This window comes from Lutra lutra, chromosome 5 (genome assembly GCF_902655055.1).
Source record: "Lutra lutra chromosome 5, mLutLut1.2, whole genome shotgun sequence".
NCBI classification, from domain to species: domain Eukaryota; kingdom Metazoa; phylum Chordata; class Mammalia; order Carnivora; family Mustelidae; genus Lutra; species Lutra lutra.
Window position 1 is genome coordinate 140,115,729 of NC_062282.1, and position 19,760 is coordinate 140,135,488.

The 19,760-nt window shown below is 44.4% G+C and overlaps 1 protein-coding gene across 8 annotated transcripts in view; it reads right to left on the reverse strand.

Moving 5' to 3' along the window:
* SNCAIP (synuclein alpha interacting protein) overlaps positions 1-19,760 on the reverse strand; it is a 159,204-nt gene that overhangs the window by 66,650 nt on the left and 72,794 nt on the right. For all 8 annotated transcript variants that reach the window (XM_047731136.1, XM_047731139.1, XM_047731141.1 and 5 more), the window contains 2 exons: positions 13,849-13,952; positions 629-701 (listed from right to left, as the gene is read on the reverse strand). In XM_047731136.1, the coding sequence (XP_047587092.1) occupies positions 629-701; positions 13,849-13,905 (130 nt within the window). In that variant the 5' untranslated portion in view covers positions 13,906-13,952. The remainder of the gene's footprint in view (positions 1-628; positions 702-13,848; positions 13,953-19,760) is intronic.

Consider the following 19,760-nt stretch of genomic DNA (forward strand, 5'->3'; position numbering starts at 1 on the left):
ATTTACAGAGGGGGAAAAACAACCCTGAATATCCTTTATTAATTTATTTCTTTTTGCCGGGGTGGGGGCGTCTGCAAGGAGAAAAGGTCAACCAGCTGGTTTTCATCTATATGCCATAATTCTCTGTTTAGTTTACACTATTAAACTCCCAAGCTTTGCTTTAATCTTAACTGTTCCAGTATGCCTTCCTGCAGATCCTATCATGTCGCATCCATGATAGGGTTTCAGACCCTGGCGAAGCCCCATCCCCCAAGCTGGTCCCGGCCATATGGGTAGTGAATGCGTCCAACATTTTTTTCGTTGGCGCCTGCATCATTATATTTTGTCACCAATGGTTTCTCGGGTTTTCAGTAAATTGCTGCGTATACTGCGGTTTGGAGCTGTCGAGATGACGGCCCCTGTTGAGCCATATACAGCCGTGTCCTCATTAGGGCCTCCCTGTCCCGTTAGCCTTGGAGGATGACCTGACATCTGTTTGCAGAGGGCGTGTGTGTAGGGGGGGAGGAAGAGAGAGGCTGTAAAAGACAGACAGAAGGCAGGAGCAATGAGTGTGAGGGGGAAACAGCTCTCCGGAGTCCTCCGCTCTCTAAGAGTCGGGGGCAGGAGAGGGCTGGGGAGCGAGCCGTACCTGATCTGTCTTCGCTCTGCGAGTCACATCTTCTGCACAGTTCTGGGATGGTCTTCAGTGACGTGACTGAGTACTGAATGGGAAGCCAGAGGACAAAGGGAAGAAAACAGCATTTTAAAACGAGAACGTGACATTCATTCAAATTGGGCAGAAAAGGCAAAACACAAGAAGTGATACTTGAGTCCAACACGTATATATGCAGAAAGTCTGTCTAATTTTATCTGAAATGGGCTGCTTGGGGACCTGGCGGCAGCCCTGGCTCCACCTAGAAGCATCTAAGCAGATGCACATTAATAGGGGCTCCGAGGCACCCCCATTCCACACCCAGGGCGTGGCCAAGCAGACATTCTCCCTCCTGTTACTTCTGCTACTGGTGGAAGGTGGAAGGAATTTCTGGCCCCGAGAAGCTCCAGGTGTCCAGAATATGTGAATGTTGAGTCCGGGTGTGAAGGGCCTAGGGGAGAAGTCCCCAGCTTCCGGCAGCCCCCCAGGGCTGCCAGGAGCTTTACCCGTGCCCACACTGGCTGGACTACACAAACCTCATGTTGTCACCTGCCAGAGATGTCACTGGGTGGCATCTGTGAGCTCCACGGGAAATCCTGGGGGAAATGTTATGAGAAGCAAGAGGACCGTGGTTCTATGTCTGCAAGCTAAACTGTTTCATGTACAGATTAATCCAAACTGAAAAAAACCCCCACCTCCCAGCATCAACCCAGTACCAACTCAGGGACCAGCTCTCAGGATAACAAATTACAACACGAGGGGGCATAAAATCAGATGAGCCAAAACAAATGTAAAATCAATAGCTATGATTTATGGGCACTACGTCTGATGCCACTCCATCTTTCTTCAGAGAAGGAGGTTTTGAAACAAAATAGATAGGATGAGCTATTTCTTTAACCAAACGACTATCTTCAATCACACATTAATTCCTAAACGACGGCTCCCTAAAAATATCTTGCTCTGTACCTTTGGGAACAATGTTCTTATGGCAGTGAGAATGTATTATAAATTACTTAGACTGCTGCAAAATTTGGGGGGATTGAAAACAAATCTTTAATCTGAAAGAAAAATGATCACGGGAAACTCATTAAGATTATTCTAGCATTACAAGTGAGGAATGTATAACTAGGGCACATCTGTCAATAAGAAGGTACTTTAGTTAGCTTGATGTAGACAGATGAAGCCAAGTGTTTACATCGAAGACCACCCCCACCCCCAATGCTTTCTCCACGACGACGTCAGGACAGCAATGGTAGCTACTGCCAGTTTGCCAATCGCCTGTCACAAGCAAATTAAATTTCCAGTTCTTCCAAGTGGAAAATGAAATCTCAAATGACTAATTAGAGGAATTACTCTTACCTGTCTGATGCAATGATATCCTGTTTATGGTGCCCGTTCCTGTGAGACTACAGGAACTTCAGTCAATCTACCACATACTCAGGAGGAGAGAGGGCTGTCTCTTAAACCAAAAATGAACTTCAAGCATTTCCCCCCTTCTGCAGTTTGCTCTTTGGGGGCTGAGGTTAACATAGGTACACAAGGCATTTTTCTTGTTACTAATAAGGTACCTTATGTTCCTGGCCAAGTACGAGCTCTCTAAGGAATCTGGTAGCTTCTTGAGACCAGCTGGTACAGGTTAAATAATTACACAGTTTATAATTCAATTAAAATGAGGCCTTGTGTTTCAGCTGCCATGTGCCCCAGGGAAGCCCCCCTTGGCAAAGTCTCGCCCCCTCTCCTTCTGGTTTGCTCTGTTTTTCTTCCAAGGTGAAATGTTTGAAAGGGGGAATTTAAGATGGATCGTGTTGAAATATAGTTCATGATAAATGCAGTAAGGTCGCTCCCTGAGCTTAATGATATGTATTTGATTAAATCGGGTTTGTTGCTTTCTGCATTTTCAGCCACGTGCATCCTAACTGCTACCTCTCACCTCAAAGTCAGGCATGTCAGAATCTCTGAGTTATTAGCTGTAACTTCAGCTCTTCCTGTGTGACCTCAAAGGCCTGTAGCCTGTAGTAACTCTTAATGTAATGAGGTTTAGAGTAGTGCAGGCGGCCTGGCTGGTGTGGGGACAGAGCTACAGGCAGAGGAGGAGTCTCCCTGACCCCACCTACTGCCTCAACCCCCATCCCACGTGGCAGTTTTGCCTCTCCACCCCTGGCATGCAGAAAGTCACGTCTGTGAAGGCAGACATCTTAATTCATTGGGAATAATGACCTTGAAGAAAAAGTCATTTGCTGCTCCTGGTAATGAAAATTACAAGTATAGCAATTTGAGAAAAGGACGATGTATTGGCCAGAAAATCAAAGTTCTGGATAACTGTCAGGGTATTTGGAATGTCAAATTCAGCAAAGACTCCAACCTACACTGTGAACAAATCCACCACCCTTTAAAAAAGGCACAAGGAAAACATCCGTTTGTGTATTTGTTTCAGTAAGCACACACACTGCACTTTGGATAGAAGATAAAGCCTGACAGAATGCTGTATGGTTAGGTCATGATGGGGAGAGTAGCAGAGGAAACACAAAATTCATAAAACCAACATGCAAAAACATTTTCATATGTGCACATTCGGGAATAAGCAAATGACCCAGGAAGTCTCCCTTACACAAGCACATAGTATTACCATCTGGGAGCTGAAAGGGAGGGCTTCCCAGGCCCTCATCCCAGTGCAAAGGACAGATGGCCTTTTATTAGTAGCTGCCTGATCGCCAAACCACCTCATTCCCCAGGCAACAGCCAACAACTCCCTGGGCAACAACTACTGTCATTTTGGCCCTACCAGAACCAAAGCCCAATGTGTCTTCCCTGTTCCTTGCCCCCAACCCATGCCTTTGTATTCTGTTCCCTTGGTAGCTATTATCCTTGGGTGATAAAGTGGGGGGGGGGGGGCTTGCAGATGGTTGAGAAGCAACACGTTTCCTGACTTTATGTTGCTCTGATTTATTTAAAAAAAAAAAAAAATCTTCCAGAGGTTATTCCCATAGAAATAGCCTTTCTGAACCACAGTTCATTTGCACTCCTCTATCATGTCTCCAGAAAATCCTCAGCTTCTTCAATGACCCTGTGCCTTCAACGTTTAGTTCCATCTTCTGTACCTTTACTCCAGGGTCCTCTTTGCCTGTAAAGCCTTCTGGTGGCCAGGCAAGAGCCATGGCTCTGTAAGGAGAGCAGGTGTTCTTTCTGCATGAACCCCTAGCTAAGTGCTGCAGCACTGAAAGCCTCCACTCCTCTCTGCCTTTGGTAAAATACTGCCTCGCCTTGTGCTCTGTTGTTTCCTGGGTGTTAATGTTGGCTCCCCCAAGTGCCCGAGGGAAAGGATGGGGTCTTTGACTTGCAGGTATGCGAGGAACAGTGTCTTATAAACTATTTGAAATATCAAGACAAGCACATGTCTGATTAATCCCTGGGCACAATATTATAGATGTTCAAAGAAGCTCTTTCGTATTTAGGTGCTAAATGGGAATTTCCTCTAGGCTTCCGTACTTGCACTAGAATTAATTAGCTTTCCAAAATGCAGATTTGACTAAGCTGCTTCTCTGTTTCAGATGGGTTACAGGGCAAAGGCTTAGCAGGGCACATAAAGGCCTGCATGAGCTCAGGATTATCTCTTCCCATTGTCCATTTCTCTTTGGATGATGGCCAAGTGAAATTTCTTATGGATCCCCTATCCACTGTTCTGTTTATACCTTTATGCATGCTATTCTGTCCACCCAGAATGCCACTGCAGCCATTCCACTTAGACTCTTTTCAATTCTTCAAGCTCTGCTTAAGAATCAGATCTACAGGGCACCTGGGTGGCTCAGTGGGTTGGGCCGCTGCCTTCGGCTCGGGTCATGATCTCGGGGTCCTGGGATCGAGTCCCGCATCGGGCTCTCTGCTTGGTGGAGAGCCTGCTTCCTCCTCTCTCTCTCTCTGCCTGCCTCTCTGCCTACTTGTGATCTCTCTCTGTGAAATAAATAAATAAAATCTAAAAAAAAAAAAAAAAAAAAAAAAAAGAATCAGATCTACAAAATCTTCTCCCACCCTTCCAGATGGAAGTGCTTCTAGCTTTCAAAGTGTGATGTCTGGACCAGTGGCATCAACGCCATCTAGGAACTTATTAGGAATTCGCATTCTTGGGCCCCATCCTTGAAACTCTGAGGACAGAGCCTAGCAACTGGCATTTTTACAAGCCAACCAGGTGATTCTGTTGAATGCTAACGTCCAAGAACAACTGCTCTCTGTACAGATTTTAGGCACATGTCCATTACGAGTCTATCACAGGGCATTTTGCCTACATGTTCCCATCATTGCTCTCTCTGCTTTCTGAGGGTGTGGACAATATTTTATTTGCTAAAGATACTGGACACTTATTTAACTGAATAAAGAGAATTCCCCTATGTAACCATGACTTTAATGGCAAAAATAAAAATAATATTTACAGCAATTAATATTTATATGGCACTGGTCTTCCTAGAAAGGCGCATTATTACAAGTCTAGAGATGCAATCGTGGTATAGCTAAAAGAAAAGAATGCACTTCTAATAGATTAATAGCATTGTTACTAGATGATGCCTTAGTCTTTTGTATGAAGAACAATGGATTTGGAGCCAGAAGATCTACTAGATTCAAGCCCCTGTTCTGATATTTATTAACTGGAGTTCTGGACAAATCATTTCGTATCTCTGGGACTCACTTTTTTTTTTTTTTAAGATTTTATTTATTTATTTGACAGAGAGAGAGAGAGAGAGAGAGACAGTGAGAGAGGGAACACAAGCTGGGGGAGAGGAGGAGGGAGAAGCAGACACTCTGCTGAGTAGGGAGCCCGATGGAAGGCTCAATCCCAGAACCCCGAGATCATGACTTGAGCTGAAGGCAGAAGCTTAACGACTGAACCACCCAGGCACCCCTCTGGGGCTCTTTTTTTTTAACAGATAGAACACAGGTGATCATATAAGATAATGCAAGTGAAGTCAGTTTGCAAGCAGTAGAATGATGCTGAATGTTTTTGTCTCTTCCCCTGACCTGTTCTCCATGTGTGGACAGAGTCCTTCTTCCCTCCCACCTTCATTCCCCTCCTGATTTTAAGCTCAGAAGATCAAGATGTGGGAACTAAAGAGATCGGAAGAGAGGGCCGAGCTGGGACTGGAAAAGAGGAGAGCCCAGCCTTTCCCTGCATGTTCTTTGGCTTCTCTATGGTCTTTCCTCCTCCAAGAGAGTCCACGGCCAAGGGCTGACACTGAAACTTAGCTTCACAAACTACAGAGTCGATGTGACGCAAGACAATCCTACACGTCCCAGCCTGCGCCAGTCACTTCTGTCACTCTGCCATGCAAAACAGTTTGAACGTGCATGGGATTTGTAAAAACAGTGCGTGGTTTCTACACCAAACCGTGAGGATCTCTGACCACCCTAGATATTGCTCACGACTGAAAAGCTTTGGCCCTGACTCCGGAAAGCCGGAGCCAGTTGGGTGAACAAGCAGACATTACTCAAACAGTAATGAGCCACAGAGAATAAAAGAACGAAAATCCCCAGCACCTTTTGAAGTTAGAGACTTTTAAACAACTAGGGTCTCATTAAGTTTCCAAAAGAAACAATTAAGCCAGTCGCCCAAACAACTATCCTGAAATTCATGCTTCCTCACAAAGCTTTCGAGAAGGGAGGCAGGCATCTCGACAGGCATAAAAGGAAATGGCCGCCACGTGTACATACAAGGCTGGTGGCGGAAGCAGGCACACCCTGGAGTGAGATTTTCAGAGACACGGTATTTTTCTGCAGTTTGGGCCTCCTCTCCAGTAGTCTGCCCTTCCTGACGTCACATCCTCCCCACAGATGGTGCTGAGGATGTGGCAGTAAGAGTCCTCCCCTTCACCACTAGCCCTCCACTTGTGTTCAGGTCTCTTCCTCTCCCGTCCCTTCAGAACTCTGGCTCTGCCATCATCCCTCTTCTCTCCTTCTCTTCAGCACCCTCTTCACCTTGGCTCTCGCCACTGATCCTAAAAAACAAACAAGCGCTCTCACCCCCTCAAGATATGCTGCCTCGACCATGGGCTTCCTAGCTCTTGTGTTCACCGCCATCTTTTCTGAGAGAATTCCTATGATTCTTTTCTCTCCTTCCTCATCTCTTGCATTTACTCCTCTAGCATGGATCCACTCCACCATCCCAAAGCCCCCACTCTTATTATAGCCACCGATAGGTCTTCACCGGAAAATCCAACCATTCTCTTTATAATATATGGCCTATTTCCCACTATTGGTCACTTGCTTCTTTAAATTCTTCAGATCCCTCTCTCCCTTTTAGGTCCCCTTAGTATTCCTCCTATATTTATGAAACTGTTTTCCAGTCTCCTTTGTAGAAGGCTCTTCTTCTCCATACGATGTGGGACATACTTCTGCACAGTTCTGTCCTTGGGACTATTCTTCTTTCCACATTCCATATTTCACAGGTGACTGTACAGATGCCCACAGTTCCAGCCACTGCATCTATAGGGTGGGGATACAGGTGATCTACATTTTCATGTATTTATCCCAGGCTGCTTTAAATACATTTCTTTCTACCATTTAGTTTCCGTTAGAGAAAAATATAACTAATCTTATTTTCAAATGCATTTTTGTTCTGGTTCCTAGTTTTTAATCCATCAAGAGGATTTTTAAAAAATTAATAATAATCCAATTCTTTTACACTAAGACATCTTTTGCAGCTTGGGAAAACTCAGTAGCTGTTTTGACCATTTGAAGAGTATACCACACATAGGATTATAATGCTAACATGTGGTCAGGCAAAAGATGAAGGTCTACATTGGCAAATGTGGGGAGACATCACAGCACTCAAAGATCCCCTTCTGCTAGGAGGGGTGGTCATGGATGAGAAGAGACCTGGATGGACCCAGCCAACCAGAGGTGACCAATGTGCCCTGGAGAAGTCATTTCAACAGAAGTTACCTACATGGTATCTAGAGCTAGACTGCCCACATTATATTCTGGCTTCACCACTTTCTACCTACCTAACGGTAATTCCGAAACTCCTATCAGTTTCTTCATCTGTAAAACAGGGTAACCATAGTACTTCCATCAGAGCCTAGCTGTGAAGCTTATGAGCTAATCATATAAAGTATAGGTAATCCTTTCTGATGTGTAGGAAGTGTTCAGTAAATGCTAGCTATTAATATGATTTACATTAAAATAAGCATTTAAGAAGTGAAGCCAAAGCAATGGCAACTACTGAGGCAAGCATTAAAATTACAAAGGAATTACAAAAGAAATTTATGTTGCGGTGGGGCACATGGCTGGCTATAATCCCTGTTCAGCTTCAATGATGGTCTAGTTTTAATTGCGAGCCAATAACCAATCATCCCAGAAATATAAAGACGGTCAAGATTGGAGCTTGAAATTGTAATTCAATCTGACCTTCTATGAAGTTAGCCTGACATTTCATAAGAGGCTCAATTGTTCTGATGGGGTTCCATAAGCCCTGAGAACATAGATCAAGCCCATGTAGTTCACCCGAGCCCAGAACTGCTCTTGGCACACTGGTAATGTCTAATAGGTGTTGTTGAATAGATCAGCACAGAATCTAGTTGTACATAAGAGGTACATCGTGTAAAAATCTGCACTGAGTCTAACACATGCTATAACTAGCAGGCAAGATAAGATCTTTTAGGGCTATTTGCAGAGTAAGGGAAGAGCAAAAAAAAAATCTGGCAGTCGCTCATTCTTGGAAATCATCCTCTACAGCCTCTCTCCACCTTCTCAGGAAGAGGTATTGAGTCCAGGACGTGGAGGCTGGGGGCCCAGGTTCTGGTCTTGGCCTCTTAGAGTACCCATGGGATAGGAAAATATAATTCATCTTGTCTGGATTAGATTATTCCTAATTCCCTTCATGGCAGGTGTTCAGAAAAACAAGAGAACAGGGATGACATATGATAGCTGAACAAGACATGAGGCTTTCGATAACGGGGACCACAGAAGGGAGGAGTGAAGGGTAATGAAGACTCGAACACAGGACATTGGCAAAAGAATGTGAGAACATTCAGCAAAACTAGATCATATTGAGAAGCACTAAGAAAAGTTTTAATGGGGATGAGAACAGCTGAGTGCTGGGAAGGGCAGGGCTGATGGACGGGACAGTGAAGCAAGGGGCAAAGGCAGCCCGAGGCCACGTGAGAGTGTCTTGGTCACTTTCTAGGAAGCACACAGGGAACTATGATAGGCTCATGCTCACGCAGACCTCTTGCTAGACAGGAGGGGCAAGCCAGGTTCTTTCTACCTTGAATAACTGCACATTCTTTTTCACTCCTAAAATCAGGGCAAAAGCTGTACTCTTGACCTACTCAACTCTCTGCCTGAGTCCACTTGATAAGCTCCATGTGCCTTTCCTTGGGGCCTACTGCTGCTACAAAATGGCTTCGCAGAAATGTGATGAAATCTTGGAGGTGTCAGTGGACTGCGTTGAGTAAAAAGTAGTGCTTGCAAGCCAGAGGGTGGCAGGCAAGGATGGAAAAATGTGGAAACCCATTGAAAGGAGATTTGTTTGCCATAAGAAGTTATTTTCCTACCAGTCACTTTAGGAATATGCATCCACATAATTCCCTGCTGTTACTCTGGGTTGGTTTAAAGGGGATATGAAGTGCCAAGGACATTTGCTTGTCTTGATCTCATGTGACCTACACAAAAAATAGGTTGTCAAAACACGTCATCTTTCACCGAAGTTGTAGTCACGGTGATACAGAAAGGTGGCAAAAATTCCCGAGTAGAGGAACAGAATATATCCTCCCTTCTGTCTGTCTGTATGCATGCATGTGCATGTGTCTGTGTGTATATATGTGTATTTGTGCATATGCACATGTAGGTATGCATATCGGTATGTGTGTACACATGTGTATTATATAAGTATGTGGGTATGGATTTATATATATACATATATAAAATTTTGTATTTTATCCATAAAACCCAGGGCAATAGGTAGCTGATTATTACCATTTTAGAGATGGGAAAACCCAAGGGCAAAAAAATTAAGAGATCTGCCTATGTTTGCTTCAGCTCGTTTTATATTTTATTTAGAATACATACCAACTCCATTACTTCCAAAGAGCGATTTGCAATCACATCAGTACCAAATGTGGAAAGCGAAGGCATCTTACAGACTGGTCCAGGGTCTCTACTCCAAGTCACTCAGAAGGGGAAGAGTAACATGTCACAGAGTTCTGTATTTAATTCCTGACCCTGTCACTTATGTACCTATACCCTTGTGAAAGCCAGACGATCTTCCCAAGGCTCAATTTTTTTCATCTGCCGAATGGGATTCCAATAGGAGCTGATGGGAGGCTTCAACCAAGATACTGGACCCACAGCATGGGGCACCATGCATGGTAGAACCCATGTCTGAGCTAGCGGTGAGGTCCCTCCAGAGATGCACAGTTCAGCCTTTGTTTTGTTCAGTCCTGTGTCTATTACTATTTTTGGGGAAAGCAAAATGGCCCTTCTTACTCAAATACACCTAAGCCTACTAGAAACTAATATTCTGGGATATTTTTCTTTTTTTAAGAGAGAGGTCTGCCTTCCACAGGAGTAAAGAAAGAAATCTGGAAACCCATTTGCGGAGACAGAAGAGCCCTGCTTTGAACTGTGGTGTTTCTGCATGTCGTCATCTCCCTCCACAACCTGCAGGGATGGGGCAATGTTCGCTCCTTGGAGATGGCAGGGTTACAAGAACGAGCAGTTCAATTCATCCCTGCAGTTTGCAAAGGATGAATGTTATTTTGGGGTCTGGGAAACTTCAAAATAATGTGATTGCCTTCTGGGTTTTGTCTCATTAGGTAAACGCAAAAAAGTTCTAGTTGCTGTTTTGAACCAATACACAGCCTGGGTCTTAATTAAAACAAGAACCAGGCTCATGACCAGTGCAGAGGGGTGTCGCGGGGGGGATCATGAGATAGAAAGCATGGATGGACTACGTCATAGGGCCACAGCTAGAGAATAAGAAGGGCAGTTGCGAACTTGGGCATCTTTTGGGTGAACATCTTTTCCAAATATACTGGGCATTTTCCTCCCTACTCTTCCACTCAACCAGGGAAGAGACATTAAGGGCTGTGAGAGATGGAGTTTATGGCATCCTAAAAGTGAAGGCATGCTTATGGGGGACTGACTAGGTTCTTTTTACGCCAGTGAATTAACAAGTTGAACACATCTTCATTTTTAAATGTCAGCCTCTGAATAGCTTCCGTTTGACTCTTAAAGCAGTTGTAACATTTACTGCTGTTGGTTTACCTAAAGAGGCTGAGGATAATCATTTTAACATTAAAGAGGTCACCACTGCTTTCCCTAAGAAGTTGTTATCTAAGAACAACACGATTCTGGCACATTTAAGGAACTGACTCGGATCCAATGAAACTATTATAAAATAATCTGCCATGTTCTAGAGGTTGCCATATTAGAGCTTCTTTCATTTTATGGGGTCTAAAACAAAACAAAACAAAACAAAACAAAAACCCACAAAAAACAGATGGCTTGCGCTCAGTACTACTGACATGTTAGGTCAGGGAATTCTTTGTTGTAGGGGAATTTCTTGTGCATTTTAGGTCGTTCAGAAGCATCCTTGGTGTCTACCCACTAGATGCCAGTGGGACCCCTCCCCAACCAGGACAACCAAAAATGGCTCCAGGCATTGCCAAATGATCCCCTGGGGTGTAGGTAAAAGGACCATTGGACCATTGGACCACTAGACCAAAGGACCAATGCACCCGACAAGGACCATTGCAGTAGACTATATTCACCAAGAGAGTCAGTCAAGTATCGTGCCCAGAGCAGGTATTCTAGAGACAGAGTGCCCCCAACGAGCTGGGTGGCCCTGGACAAGATGGGTAACACCTCCACACTTTGGTTTTCTCTTCCGTAAAACAAAGGTCATGATGAATTCCTGCCTCACAGGATTGTTGTGAGGATTAAACAAGATAATGCTTCTGCCCATGTGAACACTCGGGAAATGTGAGCCATTACTGTTTCAACCATTCTACGCGAGCCATTACTGTTTCAACCATTCTAAGTACTGCCATTTTTTTTTCCCTTCTGTTTCAGTGTAAAGGCAGGTTAAAGAGCCAAACAATAGAAACCAATTTAAAGGGGGTAGGAGAAGGCCTGAGTGCAGCAACACAGTTACAGATGGGCAATCTTTATTTATGTTTCCGAGTGGTCAAGTTGTAGAAGCTCAACTCTTACACAATTCTGTATCCCTGATTTGCTCAACAGTGCCAACTATTGCCTAACGTGCTTTATTATCTTTCAAGTGGAGATCCCTAATTCATCAAAATTATAGGCTGCTACCAGATGATCTTCTGTAAATACAAACGCTCTATTGTATTAAAAAACAAAAACAAAAACAAAAAAACCCAAAACAGTCCTGACATGATGCCTGGTTTTTCCCCCTTGAGTTCTTTCTTAACCATTGGTCATATAAATATTATTGTTACTAATCACTGAAATAATCACACCAGCTACTTTAAGAGCAACTTACTGTGTGCCAAGCTAAGTGCTCCATTATCAGGTCACCCAGTGCCCAAAACAGCCTTAAAAGTTAGGTGGGTATCTTGGAGAGGCAAAGTTACTATGCTCCCCATCAGTGAAGAGCAGCAAGACTGGGCCCTAATGCCCTCTTCCAAAGCCTATGCTCTTATATTGCAGCTTCATTGTCAACGCTGAGAGTGACCCTCAGTTCTTCATCATAACGCATGTTTCTCCTGCTAAGATGGTTTCCACACTCCCTCCACCTCCCCACATGATTCTTTCCTTGCTTCTCTCCATTCAGCTCAAATACCCTGAGTTGAGTGTTGTGAAAGAACCATGCTCTGAACACTTTTAAGCATAGTAACTTACTGAGAGAGAGAGAGCAAGAGACAGGAGGGCGCCTGGGTGGCTCAGTGGGTTAAGTCTCCGCCTTCAACTCAGGTCATTAAGCCTCTGCCTTCAGCTCAGGTCATGATCTCAGGGTTCTGGGATCGAGCCCCGAATCGGGCTCTCTGCTCAGCAGGGAGCCTGCTCCTCCCCCCTACCGCCTGCCTCTCTGCCTACTTGCAACCTCTCTCTGTTAAATAAGTAAATAAAATATTTTAAAAAAGAGAGAGAGAGACAGGAACAAACCGTGGAAAGGAAGAAATTCACTTCACGTCGGTCTTGACGAGGATTAACAAAGATTGTCTGGAAGCTAGGATCGGGAGAGACTGAATTCACATGCCCCTGGTACACAAGGACTCATCCAAGCTTATACAGAGCAGGTCATTCATCAAACTCGCCCTAGTAATCCAGTTCTTGCATATGATATGCAAATTTTACTTCAAAGTGAATGGCGAAGTAGAGAAATGACCCCTTGCCAGAGGTGTGTGAAAACAGCTTATCTTTTTGAGACCATTTTCTAGCAGGGTCCCAAAGCTCCAGGTCCTGAGAGAGTGATGAAAAGTGGGGTCAGCAACTGTGACCATGGAGGCGCTGGGAAGAAAGGTTAGGTGGCTAGCTCGGAAACAGCAGCCTTCGGTTCACACACTCGGGAGAGCCCAGTTTGGCTCAGGGCTGAGAAGCCAACATGGCTGCCGGTTGGCTCTGTGACAGAACTGACTGTGTGGCCAAGGGTAAGCCACAATCAGCTCTATGCAGGCTATGTGCGGATGACCCGAGAACCACCATGAGGGAAGCTGGAGGCAGCAGGAAGTTGGCGGCTTTTGCAAGAACAAGGAAGCTCGTCGGCCCACACAGCTTGACAGGCTTAAGTGGTGCCCTCAGAGGGCAGCCTGTCCAGTCCTTATCAAGGCATGACGCTTTCTCAGTATTCCCCACAAAGCGTCCAATCTGTGCTTTTGCTCATCAGTTAATAACTTGGCCATCCTTGTGTCCTTGTGAATGCAAGAGAATGCCAGTCGTATAAAGGGAATTATCCCTGAAGGGTTATAATCGTGCACTATACGCAGGCACTTTATACATTACTCAGTGAATATTTTGACAAGGAAACAGATTAGGAAGGGAAGAGGAGGATCAGTGAGGTCAAACTCCTCCCCCACCACACATCCCATCAAGTGAGATTCACTTCTTGGTCTAGGAGACCCCGAAACCACACTTTGTCTGTCACACAGGATTTCTGCTGTCAACTGCTAAATGCTATTGGGAGAGTTTCGGACCTACAGATAAGGCAGCCCACGGAGGTGAAGGCAGAATCCCATCAAGTGTCCCTTGCAAGAAGGGCTACTTACGGATATATCGTCACTGAAGTCAATCTCATCCAAGTCAAGGTATTCGGGCGCTTCCATTATTCCTCTATGCACATTTTGAGTCAAGTCAAATACTTATAAAAGCCCTGGGGAAGACAGAGACAAAAAAGAAAAGTAAAAGGGTTAGCTGTTTTATAACCCGAAGTCCCATTTATACAGAAACAAACAAGAATGAGAAGAGTCACTGGGTGCTAGGGCTGCCTTGGAGCACAGGTCTGCTCTTTGGATGGCCCAGCCTGGCTTTTCAGAAACAGGAGCTCAGCTCCTCAGGCTCCCCAGGGAGCACCCAAGGGCCTTTGCTTCACTTCACTTCATCTTTGTTTGCTTATTTTTGCCAGGACAGTAACTCAGGTCAGCCGCTTCCCCAGACAGCAATATTAGGACTGACCTAGCCCGCACCTAGCACTTACCACACCCTGGGTAAAAGCAGGGCTTTGGGGATGGGGAGCAAACCTCAAAATCGTAGGATAGTCACCATATTCCAATGTCTACTGCAGGCATATCCTTGGAAGCCATGCATGAAGCAGTAAATCCTGGCCCCCCACAGAAATAACCCAAGTACAAGACAGAGACCAACTAACCAACAGTAATGGCTACTTCAGACGTTGTAGGATGATGTCCAGATCACCCCCTGCCCCCCCCCCACAAACAGGATCCAGGCATAGATGTAAACCCCAGGGTTTCCCCCTGGCTCTGGGCTTCTCCCAGCATTGCCTGACTGTGCCACAGTGACCTGACACAGGCAGGCGTCAGAATGTCCTCTGTCAGCACTTGCCTCTGGGCTGCCTGTGGCAATCCTTTAAATCTGTCAAGGAAGATACACCACCTCCCAGTTCGCTTTCCCAGCACTTATCATCATCACCATTGGCGGTGGCAGTGTCACCTAGAGATGTCAAGAACAGAAATATAGATCTCTGGGCAGTGCCTGAGTGCACAGCGTCTCCTGCAGCACCCACTCTGAGACTGAACGAGATCCCCTTTCCTGTAATTTGTCTTTCTTATTACAGAAACCAAGTCTTCTGTATTCAGACTTGAGCCTCTGAAATAATGTATTCTCTCCTCTTTCCGTTCTCTAATCAAGGGGGTATCTTGATGAGACCGAGAAATAAGATGACTAAGGAATACGTTATTGGAAAGTGAAAATAAATCTAGGCTGATGAAAATGGGTTTAATTAATGATGAAAATGGGTTTAAGGAATATAAGATCAAGAGTGTAAAAACGACTCCTTTTGGAGGCATTGCATTGCTTTCTCATTTTGAGATCTTTTCTTTTTTTAAGCTATACAAATTGCTTAATTACAGTAAATGGGGAGAAAAAAATCACTTGCTATCCATACCTCAAAACCATCAGGTGACTTAATTTCCAGTGTTTCCTTCTCTTCCCACATGTATATACCATTTTTACATTTTTTAAATTTTTTAAAAAATATTCTATTTATTTATTTGACAGAGATCACAAGCAGGCAGAGAGAGAGGAGAAAACAGGCTCCCTGCTGAGCAGAGAGTCCAATGTGGGGCTCGATCCCAGGACCCTGGGATCACGACCCAAGCTGAAGGCAGAGGCTTTAACCCACTGAGCCACCCAGGTGCCCCGTTTACATATTTTTAATTATAGTGCATACAGAGTTGATCCAAGAAAGGATTAGGAGGCTACTACCATGTTCAAATGAGATTATCCATTTAGAATAAATACTAAAAGTTCTTCTGGGGGCACCTGAGTGGCTCAGTCAGCTGAGTGTCCAACTCTTGATTTCAGCTCAGGTCAGGATACCAGGATTGTGAGATCAAGCCCTGCATAGACTTCCACACTGGGCTTGGAGACTGCTTAAGATTCTCTTTCTGCCCTTCCCTTCTCCCACCTCCCCTTCTTTAAAAAAAAAAAAAAGTGATTTCTTCTGAAATCACATTAAGATTTAAAATGAAAACAAAATCAATTTGTATTTGTTACATATATAATATTATATATCAAGTTTACATATATACATTAAGTTGTTATTAGCATTATATGAATAATTATACAATAATTATATTAGTCATACTAATCATTAATGTTAAATAATAATACCGATACATGTTATGTATTTATATATCTATTATTGTATTTATTCTGTATTTATAAGAAGACATTCTTTTTTTTTTTTTAAAGATTTTATTTATTTATTTGACAGAGAGAGAGAGAGATCACAAGTAGGCAGAGAGGCAGGCAGAGGGAGAGGGGGCTCCCTGCTGAGCAGAGAGCCCAATGCGGGGCTCGATCCCAGGACCCTGGGATCATGACCTGAGCCAAAGGCAGAGGCTTTAACCCATTGAGCCACCCAGACACCCCTAAGAAGAGGTTCTTAAGCAAATTGCTTGGAACAAAAATATATCACTTTTCCTCTAATCCTCACAAAGGTTTCCAGAGAAAAATAATGCACATTCATACTTGCAAATTATACAAAATGCCTTTCTCTTCCATTCCAGACTATTTGGATTCTAGCTCGTCAGCGGACAGACTTCCTTTGAATCTCGTTTCTTTTCACTACATCTGTACTCCAGGTTGAATGGTTCACCTACAAACTCTATTCCCATGGTCTTGGTAAACACAAGATGACTGTGGGCATCAGGATGGGGTGCAGACAAAAGGACTATCAGCAGAAACATGGATTCATGGGAGATGAAGCAGGAAATCATGTTTCAAGACTGGGGGTCAAGCGCATCTTTAAATATGAGGACATACACACTAAATATAAAATGCATATGAACACGTCTTGACGAAGCAAATTCACAAGAAATCATCAAGCCTCTGTTTGAGGTGTTCTGGCAATACATTCAGCAGTATCCACTCTAGAGCAGCCATTCTAATGGGACATAGCCAGTGGATAATATAGAGCATGACATTAAAGTAGACGATCTTCATGGTTAGACTTGGAGATGGTAGTGAGATTCCTTATTCCGTAAGCCAGAACCCAAGAGTTACAAGAGTTCCAGCTCATGACGGGAAGAGCTGGGCCACTGCCCATATTTATCTCAGTGGGCTGGGTGGTCTGGTCTCAGACAAAGGGGGCCAAGGCATCCAGAACCCTCCTCTCCTCCTAACAGACTTCCACATGCGTCCATCTCCTTAAGATGCCTTATTCTCTCTACCACCCAATTCCTCTTGTCTGGTTTCAGAGCTTCTCTCTTTCAAGAGAGAAGCACTTTGAAAGTGCTACATCCTTGGTTATAAAGTGCAGAAATCTCCATGTTTCACCAACCCAGCAACATTCCTGATATTCATTGCTCCTTTTCAGTAGAGAATGAGACCACAGGTGTACCAGTGGGCATTACATTACCTACACATCTGCCTTTCTGTGGGGCATGTGGCATGCATGGGGACTCCTGAGGAATGAGGGATGAGATGGGAAGGGATGAAGTCAGCTTAGAGCAGTGGCTGAAAATCATCCAACATGATAAAGGAACTGGGCCAGGTGGCCGGTGGTTTTCTCATCCTGCTCTAGTGACACCATCTTGTGCACCCCCGCACGCCAGCCCATGGTGGAAACCAGCATGTCCCCTTTCCCAACCACATGTTCTAAGGGAATACACAGCTACAGAGGGCACACACCGGAGGCCCGTGAGTGGAGTCTGGCCCACAGATGTGATGTGTCTGGCCCTAACAGTGTTTTTTAAAAAACGGGATGAGTTGCCAATTTGTAGACCTTGGGTGATTTCACATAAAATTCTGGATTTCTGGCTTTGCTTTAAAAATATCTGAGGCTCTGGCCAACACTGATCCGCATTCCCCATGACAACAGTTGGCTGGAGCTAAGCTGCCTCATAGACAGGCATGTGCTCCCCAGTTCACCAGCTTCCCTTCTTCGGCTCCCCTCACTGAGGACCCCTGCCTGGCCTTGAGGGCATGTGAGTGTTTGATCCGTCAGAGGAATTCAGCATTAAACAATAATTCCCATCACCCACCCCCTTCTGGTATGGGTACCTCCTGCCAAATACTGTTTACTTCATTTGTATTCCAAGATCATATTCGTATTCTAAGATTGTTTTAAATTCTCATGCCACAACAGCAACAAGAAAACGTCTTACACACAAATTACCAGCTTGTTATAATTTGTGCTTTCACAAAGCCTCCATTTTCTCGCCTAGGACTAGAAAAAGAAAACCTTCACACACGTCATCAAATGTCGCAAGGTGGGGATTCGGTTTCCTTCACTGTACAGCTGGAGGAAGGAAGGGTTCTTGCTTTGTTGTGATTGCTGCTGTAGACTGACATGGTGCTACTTCGCTGTTGCAACCAGAGGGAAGGGCACAAGCTGTGTCAAGTGCAAGCCCAAAAGAAAACCAAGGCCATCCACCATCTGGCCACACTAGCAGCTTGGACGCAAGAGAGCTAACTTTACACAGGGCCAACAAGAGCGGGTTTACACGTAGGTAAAAAATACTTTTACGTGAGATTTTTATTGCTGTGCATCATAGTTGGCCTTGGGCCCCTTTGAGATCTCAAAACCCAGTCATTTATAATTTGCACTGTACCCCACCTCCATTAGCCCTGACCCTACAAGCTATAGTCACTTGCCCCAGGTTCTCTAAGGTCCCAAAGGCTTTCTTTTGTATTACTTCCCCTCTTCACCCCAATATACCTCTTACAGGATCTGTCTACCTTAGCTACTGTTGACTGACTGAAATCATTCCATTTCAAGCTCAGCTGGGCCTTTCCTTTCTCATCATGGAGGTCAGCCATTTTTAATTTGTTATTCACTTAGGTAGGTAGGTTCTGTGTTGAATATTTTTTTAAGGGTGGGAAGAGATGAAGATGAAAGCTAGTGGGAGAGTAGAGAAAGGTAAAGAAAATATTTTCCAATGGTTCAGTGCTACCAATTTCAGTAGGAAAATCTATAGGAAGGAAAATATTAGAGTGTGGGGACATAGGGCTAGGTGGCTGGGACCTGTATGCTGTCCAGAAGCTGTCAGTGACACATTACCCCTTCCTTTTGGTGTGCCCAAGGTACTGGGAGAAACTCCACCCGAGCTCCAAGTGGATGCCCAGTCAGAGGAGATAAAGGACAACTTAATGAGCACCAACTCTCCACAAAGTCCACAGGATTTTTTCTACTCTCATGGAATTTGATAAACTGCCAAAAACAGAAGTCTCTCCAGTGGCTATTAAAGTGTACAGAAGGGGCTCATGGCCCTAATGGGTCTATCAACACCATGTCACCTTCTCATAAGAGACCTCAGTGATAGCCCCACTGCTTCCTCTGAGGGAAGATCCAGTCTGGGGAAAGAGCTCAAAGTAATGAGAAATCCAAATGGATTAAAAAAAAAAAAAAGGAAGCAAGCAATTAAAAAAAAATAGCCTTCCCCTGTTCTAGTATTATGCTGATCTTCAGGTGATATTTTTTATTTTTTTGTTGTGACTTGAAAATGTACTCTAAAAGTCATTCCAAATGAATACTTCCAAAAATCTGTTGGCTAATGGCATCATAAAGTGGAAAAAGCTTGAAAGGGCCCACAAAATTTCTGTGAGAAGCTACCCTCACTTAAGGTACACATTCTGGTGTGCTTGGCTCGTAAAAGGCTCATGGATTTGTGACTACAGTCACACATTACCTCAGTTGCTCTACTGAAGTTCTTCTTAAAATGAATTGCCTCACTCCCTTTTATAGGGAGTCAGCACGAACTCACTCTGAAGGCTCATGTTACACAGATCTCTCCTTTGCTGCCAAAGTCACTATTGCTCCGTTTACCGGTCGACTACGAAGGCCTGGTGATTAAACCGAAGTTGGGCTTGTCAAAATAAATGAGCCGAGGACTCGAAGTGATGAGGTAATCTCTATCGATGTGCGTTACAGCTTCTTTCTTTGCTCTTTAATTCACCGGTACTTGGGAAAACACAGCAGCCTATAGTCCTGCGTGCA